This window comes from Neolamprologus multifasciatus, chromosome 5, assembly GCF_963576455.1.
Source record: "Neolamprologus multifasciatus chromosome 5, fNeoMul1.2, whole genome shotgun sequence".
NCBI classification, from domain to species: Eukaryota; Metazoa; Chordata; class Actinopteri; order Cichliformes; family Cichlidae; genus Neolamprologus; species Neolamprologus multifasciatus.
In genome coordinates this window covers 20,532,488-20,556,094 of record NC_140443.1, presented here as the reverse complement: position 1 = coordinate 20,556,094, position 23,607 = coordinate 20,532,488, and the positions used below count along the sequence as shown (strand labels likewise).

General features: G+C 40.8%; 2 protein-coding genes across 2 annotated transcripts; one reads left to right on the top strand and one right to left on the bottom strand.

Annotated features, from left to right (window-relative positions):
• The first annotated feature begins 1,126 nt into the window (after positions 1-1,126).
• wdr77 (WD repeat domain 77) lies at positions 1,127-23,598 on the top strand. The gene is made up of 11 exons (XM_085161031.1): positions 1,127-1,553; positions 1,779-1,964; positions 2,047-2,188; positions 2,342-2,391; positions 2,725-2,795; positions 2,905-2,962; positions 3,750-3,821; positions 3,919-4,027; positions 4,109-4,177; positions 4,255-5,162; positions 10,964-23,598. Exons 1-10 carry the CDS (start codon positions 1,445-1,447, stop codon positions 4,400-4,402), a joined length of 1,014 nt encoding a protein of 337 aa, XP_085017157.1. The 5' UTR covers positions 1,127-1,444; the 3' UTR covers positions 4,403-5,162; positions 10,964-23,598.
• Positions 12,831-20,347, bottom strand: LOC146518535 (uncharacterized). The gene is made up of 5 exons (XM_085161015.1): positions 20,231-20,347; positions 18,310-18,398; positions 15,949-16,039; positions 13,065-15,387; positions 12,831-12,965 (listed from the first exon to the last, which is right to left on the bottom strand). Exons 1-5 carry the CDS (start codon positions 20,307-20,309, stop codon positions 12,881-12,883), a joined length of 2,667 nt encoding a protein of 888 aa, XP_085017141.1. The 5' UTR covers positions 20,310-20,347; the 3' UTR covers positions 12,831-12,880.
• Positions 23,599-23,607: the final 9 nt, after the last annotated feature.

The window sequence follows — 23,607 nt, the reverse complement described above, 5'->3', positions numbered from 1 at the left end:
GAAAGAGGAATCTCAACTATTGGATAGATTGTGGTAGACAGATACCCCTTCAAGATAAGTTTGTGGTCCTCTGTCTTTGCATCTCGTTCCATCATTAGGTGAATATTTTAATAGAATTGCTAATGATGAAATAGCTGTGTTACTAGACGATATTAGGATGGCAGACATTCACATTTTTTGATGGTTTAAATGTAATGTTTATACTTGCTTTATTTTTCAAAGAGCTAATAGTGCTACACTCATATTAACTGGAAAAAACAGTGCTAATCCTGTAATAAATTATAAAACAGTAAATATGCTGTAAATAATAATAATAATAATAATAATAATAATAATAATAATACCTTAAGTTATTGTAGAAATTCCACGTTTTAAAGTGGTATAGTGAACCTATCAGCAGATACAATGCCATCTACAAAAGGCAGTGATCAGGTTTATTTTATCTTTATGATCAAAACCAGATGGTGTGATGAAAAGCTGAAGGGCTTTAAAGCAGTTCAGTTAGCTTTGATGTTCCTGTTGACTCGGCACGAGCGGCACGAGCATTACAAAAGTTAAATAAACACCAAAATAGGCTATCTGCCGAAGTGCGAATCTAGAAGTTCGTATCTGTAGCTAGCTGTATCAGCCCGGGAATGAAAGAATGTAATAAAAGAAAAGATTAATAACTCACGGACTGATTTGTCTGTAACTAACATACTAACTAACTGACATAGGAGTTCACATCAAAGTACAGGCTGGAATTATGTCTTGTTTTTCGGAAGAAAGAAGCTACACCAAAAACTTGTTTCTGCCCCAGGGAGAAAAAAAATGGCATCAGCATTATTTGCCATCCATACGTTATAAATATGAGTTATCATCACAAAATTTCTAACACTGAAACGAATAAAAACTCAAACTAAATGAGCAAACGCACTCCGAAAATTAACTGAAACTAAACAGCGTTCAAAACAAAAAGTTAAAACGAAATAAATAAAAACATAAAAACATGATATGGAAATACAAAACTATAGTAACTCCAGGTGGCAGTGCTGCATTACATTACAGCATTATACCTTTGAAGAGGCCGCATAAGCCTAATAATACTGCAGAGGGAGGTAACACGTCTGGAACTGTGTATGCGGCCAAAAAAAGGAGAAGAAGAAGAAGAAGAAAAAGCTACACCAGACAGGAAGTGTTTGCTAATAGTCCATGTGTTGCGCTTCTCCCGGTCATTCATTCGCGAAACAAAAAAATTACGGACTCGTTTTTCATGCATTCAGGCTTAATCGTGTTTTTTTAGGAACCGACTGTGTACTATTAATGAGAGTAATAGTAATAATATTTTCCAAATAAACTAAAAACAAAGCCTGCAGCATTTCTGCAGTAGCACTAGCTAGCTAACGCAGGAGTTGTGTTGTAGAAGTTTAGGAAATCTCATCAACATTTAAAGTGCGGTTTCTGGATGAATAGTTCCGTGGATACTAGCATGGTCAAGGAAAACCGGTGGGACATACCCCCCAATGCTCCAGCGTGCATGGAGAGGCACCTGTGCGCGGCACAATACAGAGCAGGTAGGGAAAAGGAGCGCTAGCTGAAGGTTAACGTGTAAACACGTGGAGCCGCTAGTTGGTTATTGTTATTGTGTTCACATTTGTGCTAAACTGTTCAAGTCCTACGTTGAAAATGTTAAATAAATAACATTTTATGTTGAATACCAGTCAGAGTAATCTTAACTGGCAGGCGATGAATGAAAATATAGATGTTTGAAGGGTTTTCTCGTTGGGTTTTCTCCACAGATGGCACCCTGCTACTTGGTGCCTCCAGCCTCTCTGGCAGAAGCTGGCAGGGATCTGTTTGGATCTACAGCGACCCTGACCAGGCCCCCAGTGAGGGATTCTGCAAAGCTGGTGTGCAGACTGAGGCTGGTGTCACAGATGTCAAATGGGTGTCAGAGAAAGGAATTATTGTTGCGTCAGATTCAGGTAATGAAATGTTTTTTTTATGGCAGATGAATCAAGCACGCACTTGAAGCTTGTATGAGACTGGCCTCATTTGTCTGTGCAGGTGCCTTGGAGCTCTGGGAACTGGCAGAGGATGAACGTCTACTTGTTAATCGCTTTACCAAGCATGATCATGACCATATTGTCACTACAGTAAGCCCCGTGGTTGGAGCAACCGCTGCAGTCACTGGCAGCATGGACTGCAGGTTAGACTTGTTTTACATGAACATACATACACCATTCCACCTGTCACAACAGAGCAGAAGCAATGTTAATTGCTTTTGTTTCAAACTTTGGCTTAATTAATTTTTGAGTTGCCCTTGTCATTCCTTAAAGTGCATCTTTGCTTATTATTACAGAATTAAAGTCTGGGATCTAAGTCAGGAAACGGTTGTCACTACCTACAATGGTAAGCATCATCTTAACATTTCTTCATACAGAAATGCACAAAACTTATGAAAATGCTTTTTTTCCCTTAATGTGGAAAAATAAAAGTAAAGTGTTTATTTTTTGTAGCATTCCTGTATGTATAGATTTTAGATTAATTAATTTACCAAGGGTTTTTTTTCTATTGCTGACATTACCAGACTATCCCAGTGTCATATTCTTATTGACTCTTTGGAACGATTAATTGCTGAAGGAAAGTTTTATATTAAAATGGTTTTAAAAAGCCAAAAATGTCATAAATGTCATTGATGTGAAAAGTTTAACTCAACAGTTCTTGGTTTTTTTCTTCCCCCAGTGCACACACAGCCAGTCACTTGTGTTGCCTGCAGTCCTACAGATGAGTCTCTGTTTCTCTCCTGTAGCCAAGTAAGATACTAATCAGCATGTTGTTTGCATTTTTGGTTTATTTTTTGGACCATAGAGCTGCAATCATTCAGATAAACTCAACTACTTCTTCTTGTCACCTCTTCTTTAGGATGGCCGTGTGTTGTTGTGGGACAGGAGGAAGCCCAACAAACCTGCATCAAGAATAGGTAAGCTATGTCACCAAGCTTTGATAACCACTTTTGCCAAACACTACTGCAAGAATAGTCGAGATTTGGTAGAGCTGCACAGGAAATGAATTATGACAGAGAGTAAAATTTGTTCCAAAACAAACAGTTATGTTTACATATTTATGCCAGTACACACACTATGCAGCAGTCATTCACTCTGCAAATGTATCTGTGCTAAAGTAGGCGTATGTACTAATACCTAGCAGGTAGAGAATATTGCACCTGCAATGGAGATGATTCCTCAAATACGCAGCCATTACCAAAGTAATCAACCCAAATCCAGAGCCTTAACTTTTCCCCCACATTTGAAGACTTTATCTGTCCTCTGAATGATGGATTTTGACACCTCAAAACCCATAAAGATGTGATTTCAGGACCATTGTAGTAGTTTTCAGGTTTGTCCAGGAGTGGCTGCATAGGCAGAAACCACCCTCACTAACTTTAGATCCAGATCCCATCATTTAGTACTATAAGCAGGCCTGAAATATGACAGAAACCTCTCAGTTCACAAAAGAGCTTTAAGGGTTACTTTCACGGGGTAAAGAGTGCTTCCAAAACTTTGGAAGTGCTCCATAATTACCTAATTAGCTACCTAGTGTTTTATTTTTTGTCTGGATAATTAAAGAAGGACTTTGTCTTATTGTTCCTGGAATCTGTTTATAGGCCTTCTTGGAAATATGTCAGTGTCTATGCTGTACAGGATGTCCTGTGTAAGTAATGAGAGATGGCAAGCGCATTCTCAGTTTCTGTTTTTGTTTTGCCTCAGATGTAGAGTCACCTAGCTGCTCCCCTACTTCTCTAGCTTGGCACCCTCACCACAGAAGCACCATTGCTTTTGGTAAGACGCTGCACTTAGTCACATTTGATTAAAAGCTGAGTTTAATTGAGAAAAAGTTGATTTCCTTTTTTTCTTTTACATTCTCATCGTGTCTCAGGCGATGAGCTCGGCAGGGTGACTGTGAAAGATTTCCTGGGATCGGAGCCGTCTCAGGTGGAGAACGTTCACAGCCGCAGAGTTAATGGGCTGGCCTTCTCCACACACAGGTAAATGTAATGTGTGTCACGATCTCACCTTTGGCTTTATTGCTCTTTTACAAAATTCTGACTTCTTCCTTTTCTTCCCAGCACACCCTTGCTAGCCTCTGTTAGTGATGACTGTAGCGTTGCTGTTATGGACTCTGAACTGCGAGAAATGTGAGTACTTGTAATTCATGCTGAAAGCATTTAGTTTGTTGTTCTATTAAAAACACTAATCACATATTTGTTTGTAGACTCAGAGACCGGCGGCACCAGGACTATGTCAAAGGTGTGAGCTGGCTTCACAATGGCTCCTCCACCCTCACAACAGTAGGCTGGGATCATCTTGTGCTTCACCATAAAGTCGGTCCAGCTGATGGCATTCCCAGTTCCTCTTCTTAGACCCATCAGTTGGAAATGCACTGAAGGAAAGCACTGTTTTCCCCTCACTACTCTCCCCTCATTCCTGAGGTGTGACATTTTGCAGAAAAGAAAATCTATTGAAAGATCTCACCTTAATTTAGCCCCCGAAAACCACACAATATTGGGAATTCTGCTCTCCTAGTCATGGTTTTTGTGCATTACTAACATAGAGAGCATAAAATGGACCTAGTTACCTAGTGATGAGCGTTTCTGCTGTCACCATCTTGGTTGCAAAAAATGGACATGCTACAGAGGGGCAGGTCTGATTTAAAATGCTTAGTCATTGGCTAGTGACGCGATTGACACATCGTTAGCCACGAAGTGAGCTATTGAAGGGTATAGGATGAATTCTGTAGGAGAGTCTTTTTGCAACCGCAGCTTTCGCCCTTAGGTGGTCTTCACATATTTCTGACCAGATAGCTGCGTCCATATTTTTATACTCTCTATGACTACTAATCACATCACAGCCTCCCTATCCACTTCTTTCATACTGTATAGTTTGTCTTTGTGTAACTGCATCAAAGCAGCACATTTGTATTGCAGAATTTTACATTAAAGGTAACTTAATGTTATCAGTGGCATCATTTGGTGTGTTCTTTGTGTTTACTGAGATCAGATATGATAAACTGTTACTACTGTGAGGTAGTGGGAATAAGAGGAGTTTTCAAGGATACACAAAGTGCAGTCAATAAGTTCCTCTTCCCCGAAAAGCCATAAACCTTAACCCCCCTCCTTCAAGGTCATGTCCTTCATTTCAGACACTGAGATTCACCCTATAGCTGTCAGCGATCATGCTCCTGTATCTTTAACACTAATACACAAGAATAATACTACGCCAAGTAAAAACTGGAGATTTAACACATCACTACTTAAAGATGAAGACTTTATTAAATATTTTAAAAAGGAATGGACTTCATATTTAGACTTTAATGACACTCCCGGAACATCTGCTTCTGTTCTATGGGAAGCAGGAAAAGCTGTGATGAGAGGTAAAATAATTTCTTTCTCATCACACAAAAAGAAAGAAGAAAACAAAAATATTCAGGAATTAGAAAAAACCATCAAATCCTTAGAAGAAGCCTACGCGTTCCACCAAGATCAAGAAATAATGAACAAAATATGCAAAACAAAACTAGAATTAAATGAAATTATTAATAGAAAAACACAATTCCTTGTACAAAGACTTCGCTTGCAGAATTTTGAACACAGTAACAAACCAGGTCGATTTCTAGCAAACCAGTTAAAAATAAATAAAGAAAAAACAACTATATGTGCCACTAAAGATTTATCAGGGAACACAATATATGACCCTGGAAGAATAAACAAGATTTTTAGGGATTTCTATGAAACTTTATATTCACCACAAATAAACCCGTCTAAAAATGAAATTGATTTGTTTCTTGACAACGTAACTCTTCCAAAATTACTAGACAGTCAAGCAATGGCACTGGATTCGCCACTGACGCCAGGTGAACTCCAGGAAGCCCTGATAAGTATGCCCATTAATAAAGCTCCAGGTCCAGACGGCTTTCCTGCAGAATTCTACAAAGAATTCTGGACAATTTTGGCACCAGTATTCCATGGAATGTTGCAGGAAATCAAGAAAAATGGCAGACTACCACCAAATATGAATTCTGCTAACATTAGTCTCCTGCTAAAACCAGGAAAAGACCCTTTATTTCCCTCAAGTTATCGTCCAATATCCCTTATAAATGTAGACCTTAAAATAATCTGCAAAGCTCTCTCAAAGAGATTAGAGAAAATAACCCCCCTCTTAATTCATCCTGACCAAACTGGTTTCATAAAAGGTCGGCACTCCTCAACAAATACTCGTAGATTTCTTAATTTAATAGACTACTCATACAATAAAAACATTGAAACCATAATATTATCTCTAGATGCAGAAAAAGCATTTGACAGAGTTAACTGGAAATTTTTATTTGCAACTTTACACAAATTTGGTTTTGGAAACTCTTTCATAAATTGGATAAGAATATTATACAATTCCCCAACAGCTCGTATCAGAACAAATGACCAGACATCCTCCAGCTTTTGTCTCCTGAGGGGCACCAGACAGGGATGCCCACTCTCCCCTTCACTTTTTGCAATTTTTATCGAACCTCTAGCAGCAGCACTTAGACAGGCTACAACAATTAAGGGCATAAAATGTAATAACGTAGAACATAAAATCAGTCTCTATGCAGATGATGTGTTGCTTTTTCTGCAAAACTCACAAATCAACCTCTCTGAGGTAATTACTCTAATAAACTGGTTTTCAAGAGTTTCAGACTATTCAATTAACTGGCCAAAATCTACAGTTCTTCCCATTAACTGCTCCTTCCACAATTCATCTTCTGCCCCACTACAATCTGGAAATATTAAATATTTAGGTATTATTGTTTCTCCTAAGCTTTCAGACTTAATTAAATTAAACCACATCCCACTTCTAAAGAAAGTAGAAGGCGATCTGACTAGATGGAAATCTCTACCCATATCACTCATGGGAAGGGTCGCCACTATAAAAATGATGATCTTGCCAAAAATAAATTACTTATTTTTAATGATCCCTAACAAACCATCACAAGATTGGTTCAGATCTCTGGATTCACATATTTCTAAATTCCTTTGGAAAGATAAACCCCCGCGCATCAGCTTAAAAACGCTACAAAGAACCAAGGATAGAGGAGGACTAGATCTGCCTAATTTTCACCAATACTTCTTAGCCAACAGGCTTCAGTTCATCTCAGAATGGTTAAAATGTACCCTCTTAGATGAGCCCTGGCTAGATGTTGAACAGGCACTATGCAATGATCTAGAGATTTCAGACCTACCATTTATTAGCTCAAACATCAAAAGACATGAATGCTTTAAAAGCATCAACATCAGCTTTTCTCTGTCAGCATGGTGGGAGTTTCTAAAAATAACGGAGTCTTCATTAATCCCATGCAAACGTACACCTATCTGGAATAACCCTGACATATTACAAAACAAAAATATGATTAATTTCCCAGAATGGAGTTGTAAAGGAATTAAATACTTAGAACATATATTAGAGGGAACAGAATTTATTCCATTTGACAGACTAGTTACACAATATGGGATCAACAAGAAAAGATTTTTAGAATATCAACAAATTAAATCCATAGTAAAAAAGAAATTTAACCTCAGTCAAGTTGAATTACAAACACCACCAAGTGTGGTTCAATTTCTTACTCTTAAATCCCCCCAAACTATTATCTAAAATATACAGAACACTTTCGAAAATAGATGAATCAATATCCCTTCCTATTGCAAAGTGGGAAGCAGATTTATCAGTCAGCTTAGACCAAAACGTCTGGTCTCAGATTTGCTTAAAAACCTTTAAATTTATTAAAAATCCCAATCTGCAATTAATACAATACAAAATACTGCATAGAGTGCACTATACAGGTCATCGAATGTTTAAGATGGGCTTTACATCCGCCAACAACTGCTCACACTGTCAAGGCAATACACCAGACAGTTACATCCACGCTCTTTGGTTCTGTCCACCAGTGCAGAAGTTTTGGCACGAGATATGTGAGGACTTATCAAAGTGTCTGAAATGTAAAATTCCAACCTCCCCTTTAGTATGCTTGTTGGGAAATTTGGATGATGTCACTACAGAAATTAATACAGTCCACATGGTTTTTATTGCCCTATGCATCGCCAAGAAAACGGTCCTCATGAACTGGAAAAATAAAAATAATCTTAATTCTAGCCAATACAGAAACTATCTAATAGATCACATTAGTCTCGATATAGCCTCTGCCACCACATTAGATCAATCCCTCTGGGCTCCTTTGATCGGCTCCATCACCTAGCGGGGGTGGGGGGGTCGTGGTTTGGTCCCGCCTTGGCTATTGTGGTTGATGTGGAGGTTGGGATGGGTTTAGGGCACCTGGAGGACCCCTAGAGACGTTATCCCTGGAGGGCTTAACCCGGGGGTTGTGTTCATAACCTGGTTAGTGGCTCTGGTCGCTCTCAGAGGTTGTTCTCCTCGTGGCCGCGTGCAGCGGGGCTGGAGGATGGTCTGTGCTGGCGGACGTAGGTTACTGGCCTGGTGGCCTGGCTGCCCCTGAGTGGATCCGGGGCGGGCGTGGGGGTTTGGGGTTCGGGGGTGCTTCGCCTCCATGCTGGGGCTCTGGCTGGGCCTTGGGGGCTTCGGTCCTCGTCGGTGTGTCGCCGAGGTTGTGGGCGGGTGGGTGCACGGGGGCTCAGCCCTGGCGCAGGGGGCCTCTTGTGCATCGGCCTAACCGGGGGGCTCTTGAACTGGCAGGGAGGTTGTTCCATCTTTGCAGGAGTCCACTCTGCAGGTGGGGGAGAGACATAGGAGAGGTGGAGAATAAACTTAACCTGGGTGTCTGTGTCTTGTGTAGTCTGGGAGATGATTGAATGTTGGGGTGGGTACAGTTTCCTCTGCGGTGGGGTAGAGTGGGCTGCCCCGGGTCCTGTGGGGCTTGGCGGTGTTGCTGCCGTAGGCCCCGGTCTGGATGGGCCTGGGCTCCCTTGCCTTGGTGGATACCAGAGGACGGGGGTGCATATTGGGGTCAGCGGGGGAGCTGGCCCTAGGGAGGGACACCCTCCCCTCCCTTCTTTTCCTCCCCATCCCCGGCTGCCTCCCTCTTCACGCTCCACCACACCCACCCACACAGGTAGGGCTTTGGGGTGCGGGTGTGTCACCAGGGTGCAGGGGAGACATTCCCCCCCCCCCCTCTGTCCTCTTCTGGCCACCTGTGCCTCAATTTTATCTCACAACTTAGACATCCACATTACTTACACTCTCATAACACACACATATATATATATATAGGGCCTTGAGGGTGGGCACGTTAACGGCGTCCAGTAGACGGTCTGTGTATTCAAACCTGCCTCTGGCGCCGGTGCCCACCTCTCAATTTTAAATCCATGTAGACATTGAGGGTTCTCGGGAGGGGCCGTGCTAACACCTGCTGCTCTCTGGCAGCAGCACCATGCTCTCCCTTGTTTTAAATACACTTTAGAGCAACACGCAGCAACACTACACTTGAGCGGGAGGAGGGAGGTATGGGGTCTTAACACACCCCTGTTCTCTGCTAGCCATCGGGGCGGGGGGGCTGGGAAGAGATGCTGGCTGTCCGATTGGCCTCCCTGCTGCTGCGGAGCCTGGGGCAGTCTGCTTGCCTCCACCCCGGAGGGAAGGGTAACATCTCTTGGGTCTGGGTGCCGTTTCCATCTCTGGGGGTGAGGATACCTGGACCCGGGATATAGAGTATGTTTGGGGAGTGTGATTGTGTGTACATGTCCATTTACGTTTATTCCTGCGTTGGGTGAGTGCTGAGTGTTTGTATATGTGTGCATGAGGGTGGGAATGCATGTCTGTGTCTGTGTGTGCCTGTTTGTCTGTGTCTATATGTCAGGTCGGGTCTTAGACTTCACCTCTCTGGGAACTCCAAGGCCCTCCAAAGTGTGGAGGCCTATCTCCCCTCACCACACTCCCTGCCGGTGACTGATGCCCTCAGGGGTCGGTGCGTTGGTGGTTCTTGGTGTCCGGGGCTGGGCGCTCAGGTATGTACCAGCTCACTCCCGGTGACTACTTGGCGGGGCCTGGCGCCTGCTGCTCGGTCAGGCCTCTTCCGGGGCGCGGGGGGCCCTCGGGCCTCCGGCCTCTGTGCCTGCGGCTCGGTTCACTCTGGCACAGCTGGCTGCCGGCAGAGCCGGCGGGCACGCCGGTGCAGCCCCCTCTAGCTTCTGCCCGGTGGCTACTGGGTGACCCCTCATCTGGGGATCCTCAGCCCTTCCCATGAAGGTGGCACGGATGCCCCTCCGGTGGTCCTCCTTGGGCTCTTGCACTCTGGGGCCTCTGGATGTCTGGGGCCTGGATCTCCTCCATGCCTGCTTCATGCCCTGGGGGACGGGGCTATGGCTCTCTACATCCTCTAGCAGACCATTACATGGGGAAACCATTTGAATACAAGCGCGCCGATCCACACAGGTGTGCACATGGGTGTTCACTATTCGTAGACTTAAATCACACCTTTCTTGGCTGCTACTTCAAAGCACATTGTGCGCTGTCTGTCCTGCGTGCTGCACAACAACATTCAATATTTAGTATTTACTGCTGTTTACACTTAGCTAGATTAATGCGATGGTGTTGTGTATAGTATGTTGCATTGTTTTGTTTTTTTGTTTTTTTTGCTTGTTTTCTATTCTTTTTCTCTCAACAGGTGATCCCGGAGATATTTTTTCTTCCCCCCTTTCTCACTGTCCCTCTCCCCTTCTGTTTTTCTTTTCCTTCCTCTTTCTTTCTCCCTTTCCTATCCCTCACTCATGTCTGTCCCGTCTGTAACAACTGAAAATAAAATAAATAATAAAAACAAAGGTCGATCAAATGGACCAATACGGCAATGCCATGATGATCCATTTGGCAAAATAAATCCATTGGGTATCCTTGTTGGTCTTCAGACAACAATTCTGACGGCTAAAGAACCAAATGGGACAGGCGGAAAAAAAAAAAAAAAAAAAAAAAAAAAAAAAAAAAAGGTCATGTCCTTATGCACCTTTGCACTGCTTCCAGCACTGCAGCTATTTTGGAGTTGATACTTGGAATTCCTGTTAGGCTTTTAACTTGGAAATTCATTTTGTGGAAAAGGACAATAATAGAAGGAAATACAACTTGGTTGCAATGGTAGCCCTGGAGAAGCGATGAAGGAAACCATCTTGAGTAGCATAGTAGCTAAATTTAAATTGAGTATGTTTCTTTTTGTTGTTGTTTTCTGCTTTTTATTGGCAGAACTTATTTTATTCGTGGAACTTTTTGATCACATGCCCTGTAAATATAAACCACTGTGTTGGTAAGGGTGTGGCTGACGCAGACCCCAGTCATTCACTAACAGTGTCAATGTGAGGTCTGATGTTGTAGATAATAATGATCTAACTTTTGGTACATTTAAGGCCTTTCATGGAGGTCTGTTAAATTACATGTGCTTTGATATGTTTTGGTTATTTGCATCAACAACAAAAAAACACATAATTAAATCTAAATGTCTTTGTTAGCAGAATCTTGGAATTATTTGGAATTAATTGCGTGATGCTACTTGGGACAATTCTTAGGAAGGAAAAACAACTTACACCAGTTCTTCAGCTAGCTTATATCTTACTTTAATACAAAAAAAATCTCTGTTTGCACACAAGCTCCTACATGATCTGGAGTTGGCACAGGTTCTTCATGGGGCCCTGACGATTCTTGTTTATATAAAATATTATGAGGTCATCATGTTGCCTAGCAGCCACCTGACAATGTGGCACAATGACACATTTGTAGCTTTTATGCACCTACAAGAGCCTTATAAAAGTATTGTATCATTTTAATTTCACAATAGTAACACAATTTATATCCCAAAAACTAAGCATGACATATTACGATGATGTCACACTGTCTAGCAACCACCTAACAACAAACTAAAGCCACAAACTAAACAATACTGTACCCTGGGAATTTACCAGTATATTAAATCTGCACTTACATTCTGAGCCACAGCTAAAAGCTTTAATTACTAGGATGATGCAATTCACTGCAGTGTTTTTACATACAATTGTAGTACACATGCAAGCCATGTGTACTCAGCTATTTGTTACATTTATTTATTTCCTACTTAGAGTTGAATGTCTTAATTTGATGACTTTCTATATACAACTTTAACATGTACATATAACTACATCTTGCAATGTCCAAATGTGATTTTCATATTATACAAATTGATATCTCCATCAATAACAATGTGTACGTAACTAGATTAACACTCTTTATTGTAGTGGTATAGAAAATCCAATACAAACCATAAAGGATTTTTTGGGATAAATGTGAGAATCACACTAGACCCCTACTACTTTGCGCCATAAGACTTTCATAATCGAGATGTAACAGTGAAAGAACATTTCCCATTATTTGGCAGGTAATTACAGCATGAAATAATAACAGTTATGCTCCAAATTACTATATTTTACAATTAAAATTTCTTATTGTTTTATAAAAGACTTTTTAAAAACCTTTGTTAACTTTTTTTAATTTAAATATTAATGGAGTTTTCCTATACAATAACATTACCCAAAGCTAATGTTAAAAAGTCAACATATAGCAAAATATAGCTTAAGACTAAATAATTAGCAGCAACTACACAAATGTTTAAAATGTTCTTTCTGACTGTGACACAATAGAAAAGAAAACACCATTTGACAGTGACTGTGTCGTGTTCGTCTTTATGATTCGGCAGTCCTTTGTCAACAGGCATTCTTAACATATTTGCTACCCAATGTGTAAATAACCTGTGTGAAGCCTTCTTTTTCAGCTGTGGTACACACTGCTGCTGATAAAAGTGTAGTTTCACACACGCTGTGTCCCATAGTCTGTGTTGAAGGTCCCAACATGTCCAAGAATCGAAAGACCCTTAATAATCCCCGCTACTCATGATAAGTAATAGGATTTTTGGTTCCAGGCCGAACTGTGAAAGTCGTACCATGTTGATATTTAGACTTCGGTCCATTGCTGAAAAGAAGAACATTTTATGTATGAATATATTAGCCAACCAGTGAGTTTTGGCATCTTAAAAAGTCAATGTGTGACATTTGAGCATGACAGTCTTACCTGGTCAAAGCTTTTGTTGGCGAGTTATCTGGATATTTTTTGTTCACTTTACGCTGCAGCTCCGTCATGTCCAGAGTTGCTGCTTTCTGGTGATATTTGGTAGTTGGTGATTTGAGCTGGTCATTGGACTCCCATTCATCAGACGAAGGCTCTACATCTTCCTTTTGGTGGGAAATTTTGGGGGCCATTTCCTCCAGCTTCTTTTTTAGGATGCACTGGAGATCAAAATGTCTTTGTTCCAGAGTGCGTGCTGGCTGAGTGGAGTCTGGCTTGGGTTTTGTCTGGACTTGTGTCTTTGGTTGGACATTAGGAGGTGGGTGGTTCAGAGGAGGAGGAGGTGGAATTGAAGCTGTAGGTGCTGTCTTCAGAGGAGGAGGTGGAACTGAAGAGGGAGGTGCTGTATTCAGAGAAGGAGGTGGAATTGAAGCTGAAGGTGCTGTCTTCAGAGGAGGAGGTGGAACTGAAGCTGGAGGTGCTGTCTTCAGAGGAGGAGGTGGAATTGAAGCTGTAGGTGCTGTCTTCAGAGGAGGAGGTGGAACTGACGCTGGAGGTGCTGTCTTCAGAGGAGGAGGTTGAATTGAAGCTGGAGGTGCTGTCTTCAGAGGAGGAGGTGGAACTGAAGAGGGAAGACTTGCAGAGGGTTGTGTCTTATTCAAAGGATACTGAACTGAGGCAGGAGAAAGAGAGGTTACAGGTGGTGACGGTGCCTTTTTTGTGGGAGGGTCCGGTGGAATGATGGAAGGTGGCAGGTCCATAATCTTGCTTAAATCATCAAACTCTGGTGGTGGAGGTAATAGTAATGGCATGCTGAACCCATCTTTATTGCCCTCAGGTTGTGGAGTCTGAGACAGTGAGCTGCTTTGATATGCATTTTGCTCTGCTTTTTTGCTAACAGCAGGGGTTTCTGTGATCCTGTTGAGAGCTGGACTGGTAGATGGTGCCTGACCATTGACCAGGGCATGACTGCTTGAAGTTTCAGGAGCATCATTTGTTTGTGGACGGTCTACTGGACTGAAGGATTTTGGAGTCTCTGGTAATATTTTTTCTGTCAATTTTACAGCTGAAGAGACAGAACTTGAAAGGTCACTTGAGTGAATACTTGGCTGCTCATTGTTCTTTCCACTGTTTTCCTGTGAAACAGAGTGTGTCGTTCTGTTTTTCTCTCTTTCTTTAGCTGCCTTTAGAAGAGCCAGCGGAGAAGCTGCATGCCCGTCTCGTGCTCCGTGGGTTTCACTTCCTTTCAGGTTACGTAGTTTGTGATCCAATATCGGACTGTATTTTTGGTTTGGATTTTGATACCGTACAGGTTTGACTGGGGTTGGACTTTGGTACTCTCCAGGTTTGACTGGGGCTGGACTTTGGTACTCTCTAGGATTTTCTGCTTTTGGACTTTGGTTCTCTCCATGTTTGTCCTTGCTTGTCTCTAAATTAATCTGAGTATTGTCAACTTTATCAAGCTGTAGAGACTTCTGAGGCGGTGGCTGTACTGGTTTGGTTATTTCTGGTTGCACTGAAATTGTCTCTGTTTTAGCCTTTGTCTTAGTCTCTGTCTTAGTCACTGTCTTTTGCTCAAATGGGGTAGATTCAGAAGGTTGGGCAACTTGTAAATTCTCCTCCAGCTCCTTTACAATGGGAACTGGTTTAGATAGTGTAGGCACTTTGGGAGCATTACCGTCCACCTTGACGAGAACAGGGCCAGAGCTGGAAGACCCGGAATCTTCCAGGAGTAACATGTGCTTAGGTTTTTTGTCACGGTCTTCAAACATATTGAGAAATGAGGTCTTAGGAGCAGTGTTAACTTTTGCTGTGTTTTGGGGGTTGAAGGTGGACAATGTGGGTGTCTGCACAGGGGGTGGTGGTGCAGGAGTCTGTGGGGGGGAGTCAGAGTTGGAGACTGAAGAAATTCTAATGGGCTTTGGAGGAGGTTTCTTCTGAGTCTTCTGTTGCCTTTCAGTAGGGGGCTGTGGGGCGGCAAATTTTGGATGCTCTGGAACTTGAGCTGATGTTGGACTAGAGATGGGTATGGATGATGGAGAGCCAGTAGAAGTGGTAGATGGAGGCTTTGGTGGAGCCATTGGTGGTGGTTTTAGGAAAGATAAATCCTTTGGTTCTACTGAAGGAGGGTTTGGTGCGGGCATGGAAGGAGGCTGTATGGTTGCTAGGTTTAGAGTGTTTAAGTCACCCAGGAAGTCTGGTGGAGGTGGAATCCATTCACTTGGAGGTGGTGGAGGTGCTACAGAAGGAGGAGGAGGAACAAATATTTCCCCTTTATCAAGGTTAGGCACTGAAATAATGGAGCCATTGGACAACGGATCACAACCAACTGTGGATGAGAAGAAAGGAAAAATGAGAAAAGTTTTTGCAGAAACAGATACAGTATTCAAATATGCAAACTTGCTGCATAAATAAGAGACTAAAATTGAAATCCTTCTGTTTCATTTAAAGAATGCAATTCATTTGTGCATATAATATGCAATAAAAAGAATATTATTAAAGAGGCAGAAAAGATTATAAAGAATAAGGAAATTCTTTATAAAGCTTTAAATTCAGCTTTCTTACATAAATTTAGAATTGTTAAAAAAGGAAACAAAAGAAGTAAATGGTTTCCACTTATTGAGAATGCTAACACTCCCATTATGTAAATATATTTGACGTCTGGTATGAACGTTTGGACATTTTCAGGGGGAGTTATTGAGCAATGCCCGAGCAAACATTAACCTGCCCTCCTTTTTTTCCTCTTTATTTTGATTGCTGTGATCCATCAACCGAGTCTGAGCAAAAGCCCCTCAAGTTATGTGGACTTTTTAGGGTCTAATTAATGGGATTCTTGCCTTTTAATCAAGTTAAACCTAAAGTACATATTGGAAGGTAGCTAGATGCTCACCTGAACCGTTGGTCTTTGGACCATTGACAGGGGGCAGGAGAGGGACTTTCGGCATTGGGACAGCAAAGCCTTGGAAACTCTCAGACAAGGACTGCGAGGGAAGAAAATTAAACACCATCAGACTTGATTTTTCAAACCCCTTAACACAAGAGACAAAGATCAACAGTAAAATTGAGATAAGGTTACATACTGTAGCCTGTATGTACAGAGATTTTTGTCTGGCAAGTATTTGGTCTTGAGGTGCACAAACCAGTTCTCAACTATATCAGCTCTCAGTGTTCCTTGAAAACAGGTTGGCCTGTCCAATGCTTGCAGCATTTTTAGCGTCAGCAGAACAGAAGTAGCTGCCAAAATCATTTCAATGTGCTGTTACGTGAAAATTCTATGATGATGGTTTGCAGTGCCTTATGTTCACAAAATTAAGTACTAAATATGTCAGACTGCTTTACAGCAACTTGGGTACATGTATAACCTTTAGGCTTCTTCAACATAAAACAGCTAGAGGTTTAAAAAAAGAAAAGAAAACACGTTTGCATACTTGAGTGATGAGAAATATTTGGTGAATCAGAGGATACACCTATTATTCATCACATTGTCTAAGATGGGCCTGGCTGACAAAACTGCGTGTTACTTAGATACATGGGTGTTTTATGTTGTAGGCAAGAGGGGCAAAATAGAGGAAGAGTTATGGAAAGTAAGTTGCTGTTCTCTCTACGACACCAAATAAATAGAGACTGTGTTGACACAATACAAATCTAAGAGACTTGGAAAGTTATATGTCCTTCAAATGGGCAGGTATTCAGTCCAGGAATACATAACAGCTGTATCCTTTTGATCTTAGTCTGCTGCAGACCATTTGATGAGGAAAGCAACAAGGAAATTTTTAACTGGACTCAATTTATGCCCTAAGAGCTCCCCTTATACCACGATGTATGCAGTAATGAATTAAATCAGCATCAATAGATAAGAATAAAAATCTTCAGTTTCAGGCAGCTGCCATCCTAAAAGATAAATCACACCTTGAATAACACCCTCTTTTGCTAATAATCCCAGTTGCGTAGCTATTAGGAAAGGTATGAAAACTGCTTCACGGAGCGAGGGCGTGCCATTAAAGACAGCGTATGATCCAGTTTGATTCCATCTCGCCTTTTCTCCACGCTATGACTCACGTTCATCTGTCGCAGCGCTCAGAGCTGTCCTGCCCATGTGCTGCAGGGTGTGCCGCATCCACATGCCACAGACACATTCACAGAACACTCCCAGAAAACACTGAGCTGAGGTGTGTGAACCAAGTGCTCAGATGAGCTTTGCATTTTTGTCTGCACCATGACAATGCGATGGGAGACGTGTGGTCAAGATGAATTGTTCCAAACTTCAAAACTTAACGAAATGTTTTAATAGAACAGTACTAAAAAAATATATTATAAGCAAAAGTGGTGCATCTTAAATAATTTGCAGGAAGTCTCATATAAAGGACCCAAACTGGTCACTTTTATCTTTATCTAGACATATTTAATCAATAAGCTTATTGCATTTTTTAAAAACAAAATCTTGCCACGTCAGTTAGCTAGTAATTGGAAGGTAAAGTAGTAGTATCAAATGTGAAGTGAACCACAAGCTTTAAGTACAAGACTAAATTGTAATTGACTTGCTCTAATGTCTTATGGCAACTTTGGCAGCTGTAGCTTTTGTGCGCAGTGTGATGTGACCTGCAGAAGATCATTGATCATGTTTTCTGCAAATTACCTGTTGTGACAGCATCGCTGTGAGATATGTCGTTTTTTATAGTCATATTGCATGTCATTCTAAAAAAAGAAATGAGCATTATCACTCCCACATGAGATACTGGAAGAAAATAAGTCGAGATCTCTCTGTGAAGACTTTTACTGTGCGGACCACGTCACACATCAGACTGCACGAGTAAATAAACTCTTTAAACACTAAACTGTCAGCTATCAGTTCATTTGCATCTGCAGGCGCAGGGTTTGAGACTGAATAAAATGGTGGAGCTGTTCACATGCAAATCTTATTCATTAAATTCCATTTTATGTAGTGTCAAATCACAACAGTTGCCCCAAAGGGCTTTACATTGTAAGGTAAAGACCCGACAATAATACAGGGAAAACCCCAGTAATCAGATGACCCCCTATTAGCAAGTAGTTGGTGTCAGTGGGAAGGAAAAACTCCATTTTAACAGGAAGAAGCCTCTGGCAGGCTCAGGGAGAGGCAGCCATCTGCTGTGACCGGTTATGGTGAGGGTAGAGAGACAAGAGACACGTAAAACATGTCATTTCAATTTCAGAAACTGGGTAATGAACGTAAAAATTGATGTGAACCACATGGTTTCACAGAGATACTCACAGCACCATGCTTCACTGTGGGTCTAGCTCGCACGCTCGCAGTCCCTGACTCAGGAGTTGCAGATGACCCCAGGACCAACTCTACATTGTCTGTGAAAAAGAAAAAAGATCATTAATATCCAGCGGGCCTCTGGTAGCAAAGCAAGTTCAATTGAATTGATTCAGCTATTAAATTTCTAATCAAATCTCCATCATTAATCTGCCAGTCAAGGCCAAAACAATGAGGTTGTACACTTGCAGTGTGCAGGTAATGAGATACTGTGTGCATCCAAGTGTCCTCTAAGTAGTTGTCAGTCAGCCTAATAATCTGCTGTGTGGCCGTTGGTTGTTGACAACAAAATAGCTATGCACAACTGAGCCGATGATTGCAGTCTTTATTTAAAGTCCACCATTGTGTTTAAGTGAAAACAGTTATGGTGCCAACTGAAATCCATTGCACCACCTTCTGCTTGCTGTACAACACCACAATGTTTATCATATAGCCAGACGTAAATAGTTTATCTGTCGCAAAGCCTGGAAGAATGAATTCAAGGTTTATTCTTGGGAAAAAAAATGCTTTAACTGTGTTCACTCTTTGGGAGGAGCTTCATAACATGCAGCCAAATGGTGCTGCTTTTATGTTGCATAACCCTTTGTTCTTTAAACAAACAGTGCCACACAATGATCGTCCATTCTTAAGTCAAAGTGGTTAAGAGACCAGTCACATTTGTCTTTCATGTCAGTGGAAAAGCCTGGTTTTTCTGTATGTATCTATGTCACAGGATGACACAAGACACTCAATGATGACTTAAAAGTGCACCGAGGCAGAGACCCGAAACATGACCATAGTCATTTTTAGATATGGAAGACAAGCAATAACATTCCTGGGAAACGGATGATTTGAGAACGTAAACTTCGAAGTCACACATTCCTTTGTTCCAGTATGACATTGACTGCTGAAAGACACTTGCCACTTGAAGATTCTTAATCTATGTGTTCATTTAGCTTTCTATTACAAAAGAATCAGCGTGACAGAGGAGCCTGTCATAATAGACAAGGAAAGGGAACTGTTTTCCCACCTATTCCCAGTAGTCACAGGGTGTAGGTCCTCATAGCTTTTATGCACTTTTGTGTCATTTCAGGAAAATGTGGGAACTACAGAATGAATTGGCTGTGGTATTAAACCAGTCTAAGCAAAGGATTAGTTTTTCCTATTGCGCCCCTTTCTGATTTAAATAGGCAAATGATCTTTCCTGTGTTGCAGCTTTGCATAGAAATTGTCCTCTCCTTTTCTGCTTTCGCTAGTCAAATGGCACTAATGTCACTTAGAGCTTATCAGTAAACTGATATCAGTGTGTGAAAGTAATATTTTTATTATTAAGCTATTAAGTTGTGTTTCCTTTTTTAAGGCTTTAAACTGCATCACACACTCTTGCTCAGCAGATGGAGCTTGCCCAGCTGTTCTACTATGGAAATATGCTGTTATGCATTGTTGTGGCCAGAAGAGTGAATTTGTTTGTGTCAGGTAAATAAAAGTAACAGATTTCTGTTTTCATCTATAACACCGTGGATTGTATGTCTAAGAGTAGCCGGCTCATGTGAAATACACCCAAGGTACACATTTAGCTATTCTAGACGAAATCTTAACTTGGATCAAAGTGAACACAGTCTGAAGAGGACCCAGACTCTTCAAGTGGGGTCATTCACATTAAAAATATGGATTTACTTTTGTTAAAAACACCGAACAAATTTCCTAGATGACACCTGCTGCTACTTGTTTAAAGCACCTGAAGGATTCACTCCTGTCAGCACGTCTAAAGTTTGGAGCTTGGTGGAAACATATGTGTCCTATTGCAACACCAAGTCCAAAGGTCGTGCTGCTCTTCACTGTAGGCGTAAATACCTGCTCTTATAAACAGACCGCACTGTAAGACTCTACTCACCCATCTCCTGCATTTTGACATTGGTGTCGAAAAGAGAATGATTCTTTCGACCCAGAAAATTCAGCGACCCCTTCTTCATTGTTATTGATTAGTTGATGCGTAGCTACGATTCTCGGCTTCAGCGGATCACTGGCGCATTCTCGCTGGCAGGTAAATCCGGGATAAACCGCAAACGTGCTGCTCTGAATGACGGCGTTTCTCCAGGTACACCTGACTCCAGTGATTTGGTGCAAACTTCTCGGACAGACAGAGAAAATGGAGCAAACCCCGCCCACTCGCCTTTCATTGTGCCTCCCTGTTTCTGACTGTACTCTCCCAACAACAGCAGCAGCAGGTGAGGCTCTCGGCTCTCCTTACATTCCAGCGCAAACCTCACCTGTGGAAAGAATCAGGTCCTTTAATCACAGGTTTGCTTACGTTAATGGCCTGTACTCTCACTGTTTGATGAGTCTGCCATCCGCATCCGAGCTTTAGCGCACTGGTCTACCTGTATCTCTAAATATGGGGCGAAGTGATCACATTAAAATGCTCAGGAACGCGGGTCTTAATCTTAATCAAAAAAGACAACAAGGGTTTATTGCATGTAGGTCACTGCTATTATGGTCATAAATGTAAACAAAGAGCAAAATAAAACAAAGCATTTGAAAATGTCAAAACATTTTAGTATCCTATTTTTTTTTTTTTTTTTTTTTGCTTATGCTTAAAAATTTGATCCAAGAAATGTATAAACCTAATAATCAGATTGTAACGTGTGCTTGATTAAATCATTCAAAATGAATTAAAAGCCACAACATTAAATAAACTGGTTCTCTGTAAGGATGTAGACTAATACTGAAAGGGCTCTTTCTATCTCCCGGTGATTTTACATTTAATAGAGTACATTTTGCTGATTGCACTTTTGGTTGAGTACCATTTCACCTGTTGCTGCTTTTATGTACATGATTAATTATTTCCCTATCTGTGTGTCTTGCATGTGCACCTAAAACAATTGTTATGATATAGTTTAAAGTCTGAAGAATAAAATAAAACCAATTATCAAAGTAAAACCATTGTTTATTGTAACCTTCCTTTTTAGTTCAAAAATTCTAGAAGAGCAGCTATTAAAAAGTTAGGCCTAACTGACTATTTACAAAGGAATGGTTTATTTGAAGAGTTTCACAGAAACTAGTGAAGGTTACAAATGATCTTTTTACAGCCTTTTATAATGGACTCATCTCTGTGCTTGCCCTGGTAGGTCTCAGTGCAGTGTTCAGTACCAGTACTGACCATAAAACGCTACTACAGAGATTAGAACACACACTTGGTATTAAAGGAACTGCGCTGCAGTGGCCTGAATTATATCTGGCTGATAGATAACTATATACGTTTTCATGGCTATGCAGATGATATCCAGCTTTATCTATGCATGAAGTTTCGTCTTGATGCATTCTCAATCATCCAGGAAAGTAAATCTCCAAAAAGTTGATTCTGTTTATCTGGACGTAGCGTTTTGTGGGAGAAACGTTTTGTCACTCATCCAAGTGACTTCTTCAGTCTCAGCTGACTGCAGGTTTCCCCAATCTTATAAACAGTACATTTGCATAATGACTGAAAGGAACAATGAGCTGGGAGGTCAGTTCCTTAATCTTAATTATGCAAATTCTCATGACCATTGATCAACAACCACTGACCAAAACCCACTGATCAAAGACCACTGATCAATGGCCATGAGACGAAACGTTTCTCCCACAAAATGCTACGTCCAGATGAACAGAATCAACTTTTTGGAGATATGCATGAAGTTGATACACATCAACTAATTAAACTTCAGGCCTGTCTTGAAAACATAAAAACCTTGATAGCCTATAATTTCCTGCTTCTAAATTTAAACAAAACTGAGGTCGCTGTACTCTGCCTTACTTTAAAAAATATTACCTTTGCCTTCAATACCACTGTGAGGAATCTTGGAGTAATTTATGACCAGGATATTTGGTTCAGTGAGCACATTATACAAATATGTAGAACTGCCTTCATTCTTTTGCGCAGTATGTCTAAAATTAGAAACATCCTGTCTCAGAGGGATGCTGAAAAACTAGTTTATGTATTTATTACTGGTAGGCTGAACAATTGTTGATTATTCTCCCATATTGACTTTACTTCACTACTGGATTTCTCTTACATTCAGAATCAAATTTAGAATCCTTGTCTTCAGATAAAAATTCTTGAATAATCAGGTGCCATCATATCTTAAAGACCTCATAGTAGCTTATTATCCTCTGGCTGTCCCTCTCTGATCCTGGTAAAAGGGAGATTATTCTCCCCACTGTCACCAAGTGCTTGCTCATAGGGGCTTGTCTAATTGCTCTGTTAGCAGGGGTGTCAAAATCATTTTACATTGTAGGCCACATACAGCGCATTACGATCTCATGTGAGCCGGACCAGTGAAACTCTTCTTTCTGCCAGTGTACAGAAATTTAAGCAGATATCCCTAAGATATTTTAATATAAAAAAGAAGTCCTATTTACTTTTTCATTCCTTCCATTTTTTTTCAAGATTCAAAGATTCAAAGTGTTTATTGTGATGTGTACAGAAGAAATAGCATTTCTCTGTGCAATGAAATCCTTTCTTTGCTGTCCATACACAAATGCCCAGTTAGGTGGGGTTGAAGGAACAACATAAATAAGGATAAAAAATAAGACAAGATATTAAGATAAATAAGGAAAAAAAAAAAGGATAAAAAATAGTGAAAGATAAATAAATAAGTAAAAAAATAAGTAAATGAAGACAAGTGAGTTAAGCAGTTGTCAATGTCAAAGGATATACAAAGGAGCTTAATGTGCAAATTGTCCTGATGTGCAAATTGCAGTTGAGGTAGGTCAGCTGTTCAGGAGTCTGATAGCAGTGGGGAAGAAATAAAATAAATCTGTCAGCACAACGTTTTGGACTTAAATTGTAAGAATAATTTTTACTACATAAATAAAACCAAACTGCACTGAACTGAAATCATGAATTAATGTCTTCATTCCTGTTTCAGTCACATCACATCACACAGGTGATACAGTCAGAGAGTGACTGAAGAAAGACATTTGTCACTTAAAGATTCTTACTCTATGTGTTCATTCAGCTTTCTGTTAGACAAGCTGAGACAGGAACCAGAGTGACAGAGGAGCCTGCCATAAAAAACAAGGAAAGAAAAACATATTTCCATCACTAGGTATAGGCATCATAATGTCCTCATAGTTTACACTTCGAAGCAAAAATGTGTCACATGTGATTTACAGGTAGACCTAAAATACATTTCTGACATAGAAATATAAAACAAACATTATTAAAGAACAACATAAATCACAGTAATTGAAGTTTTGAAAATGCTATGGTGTGTGGAAGCTGTTACGGAT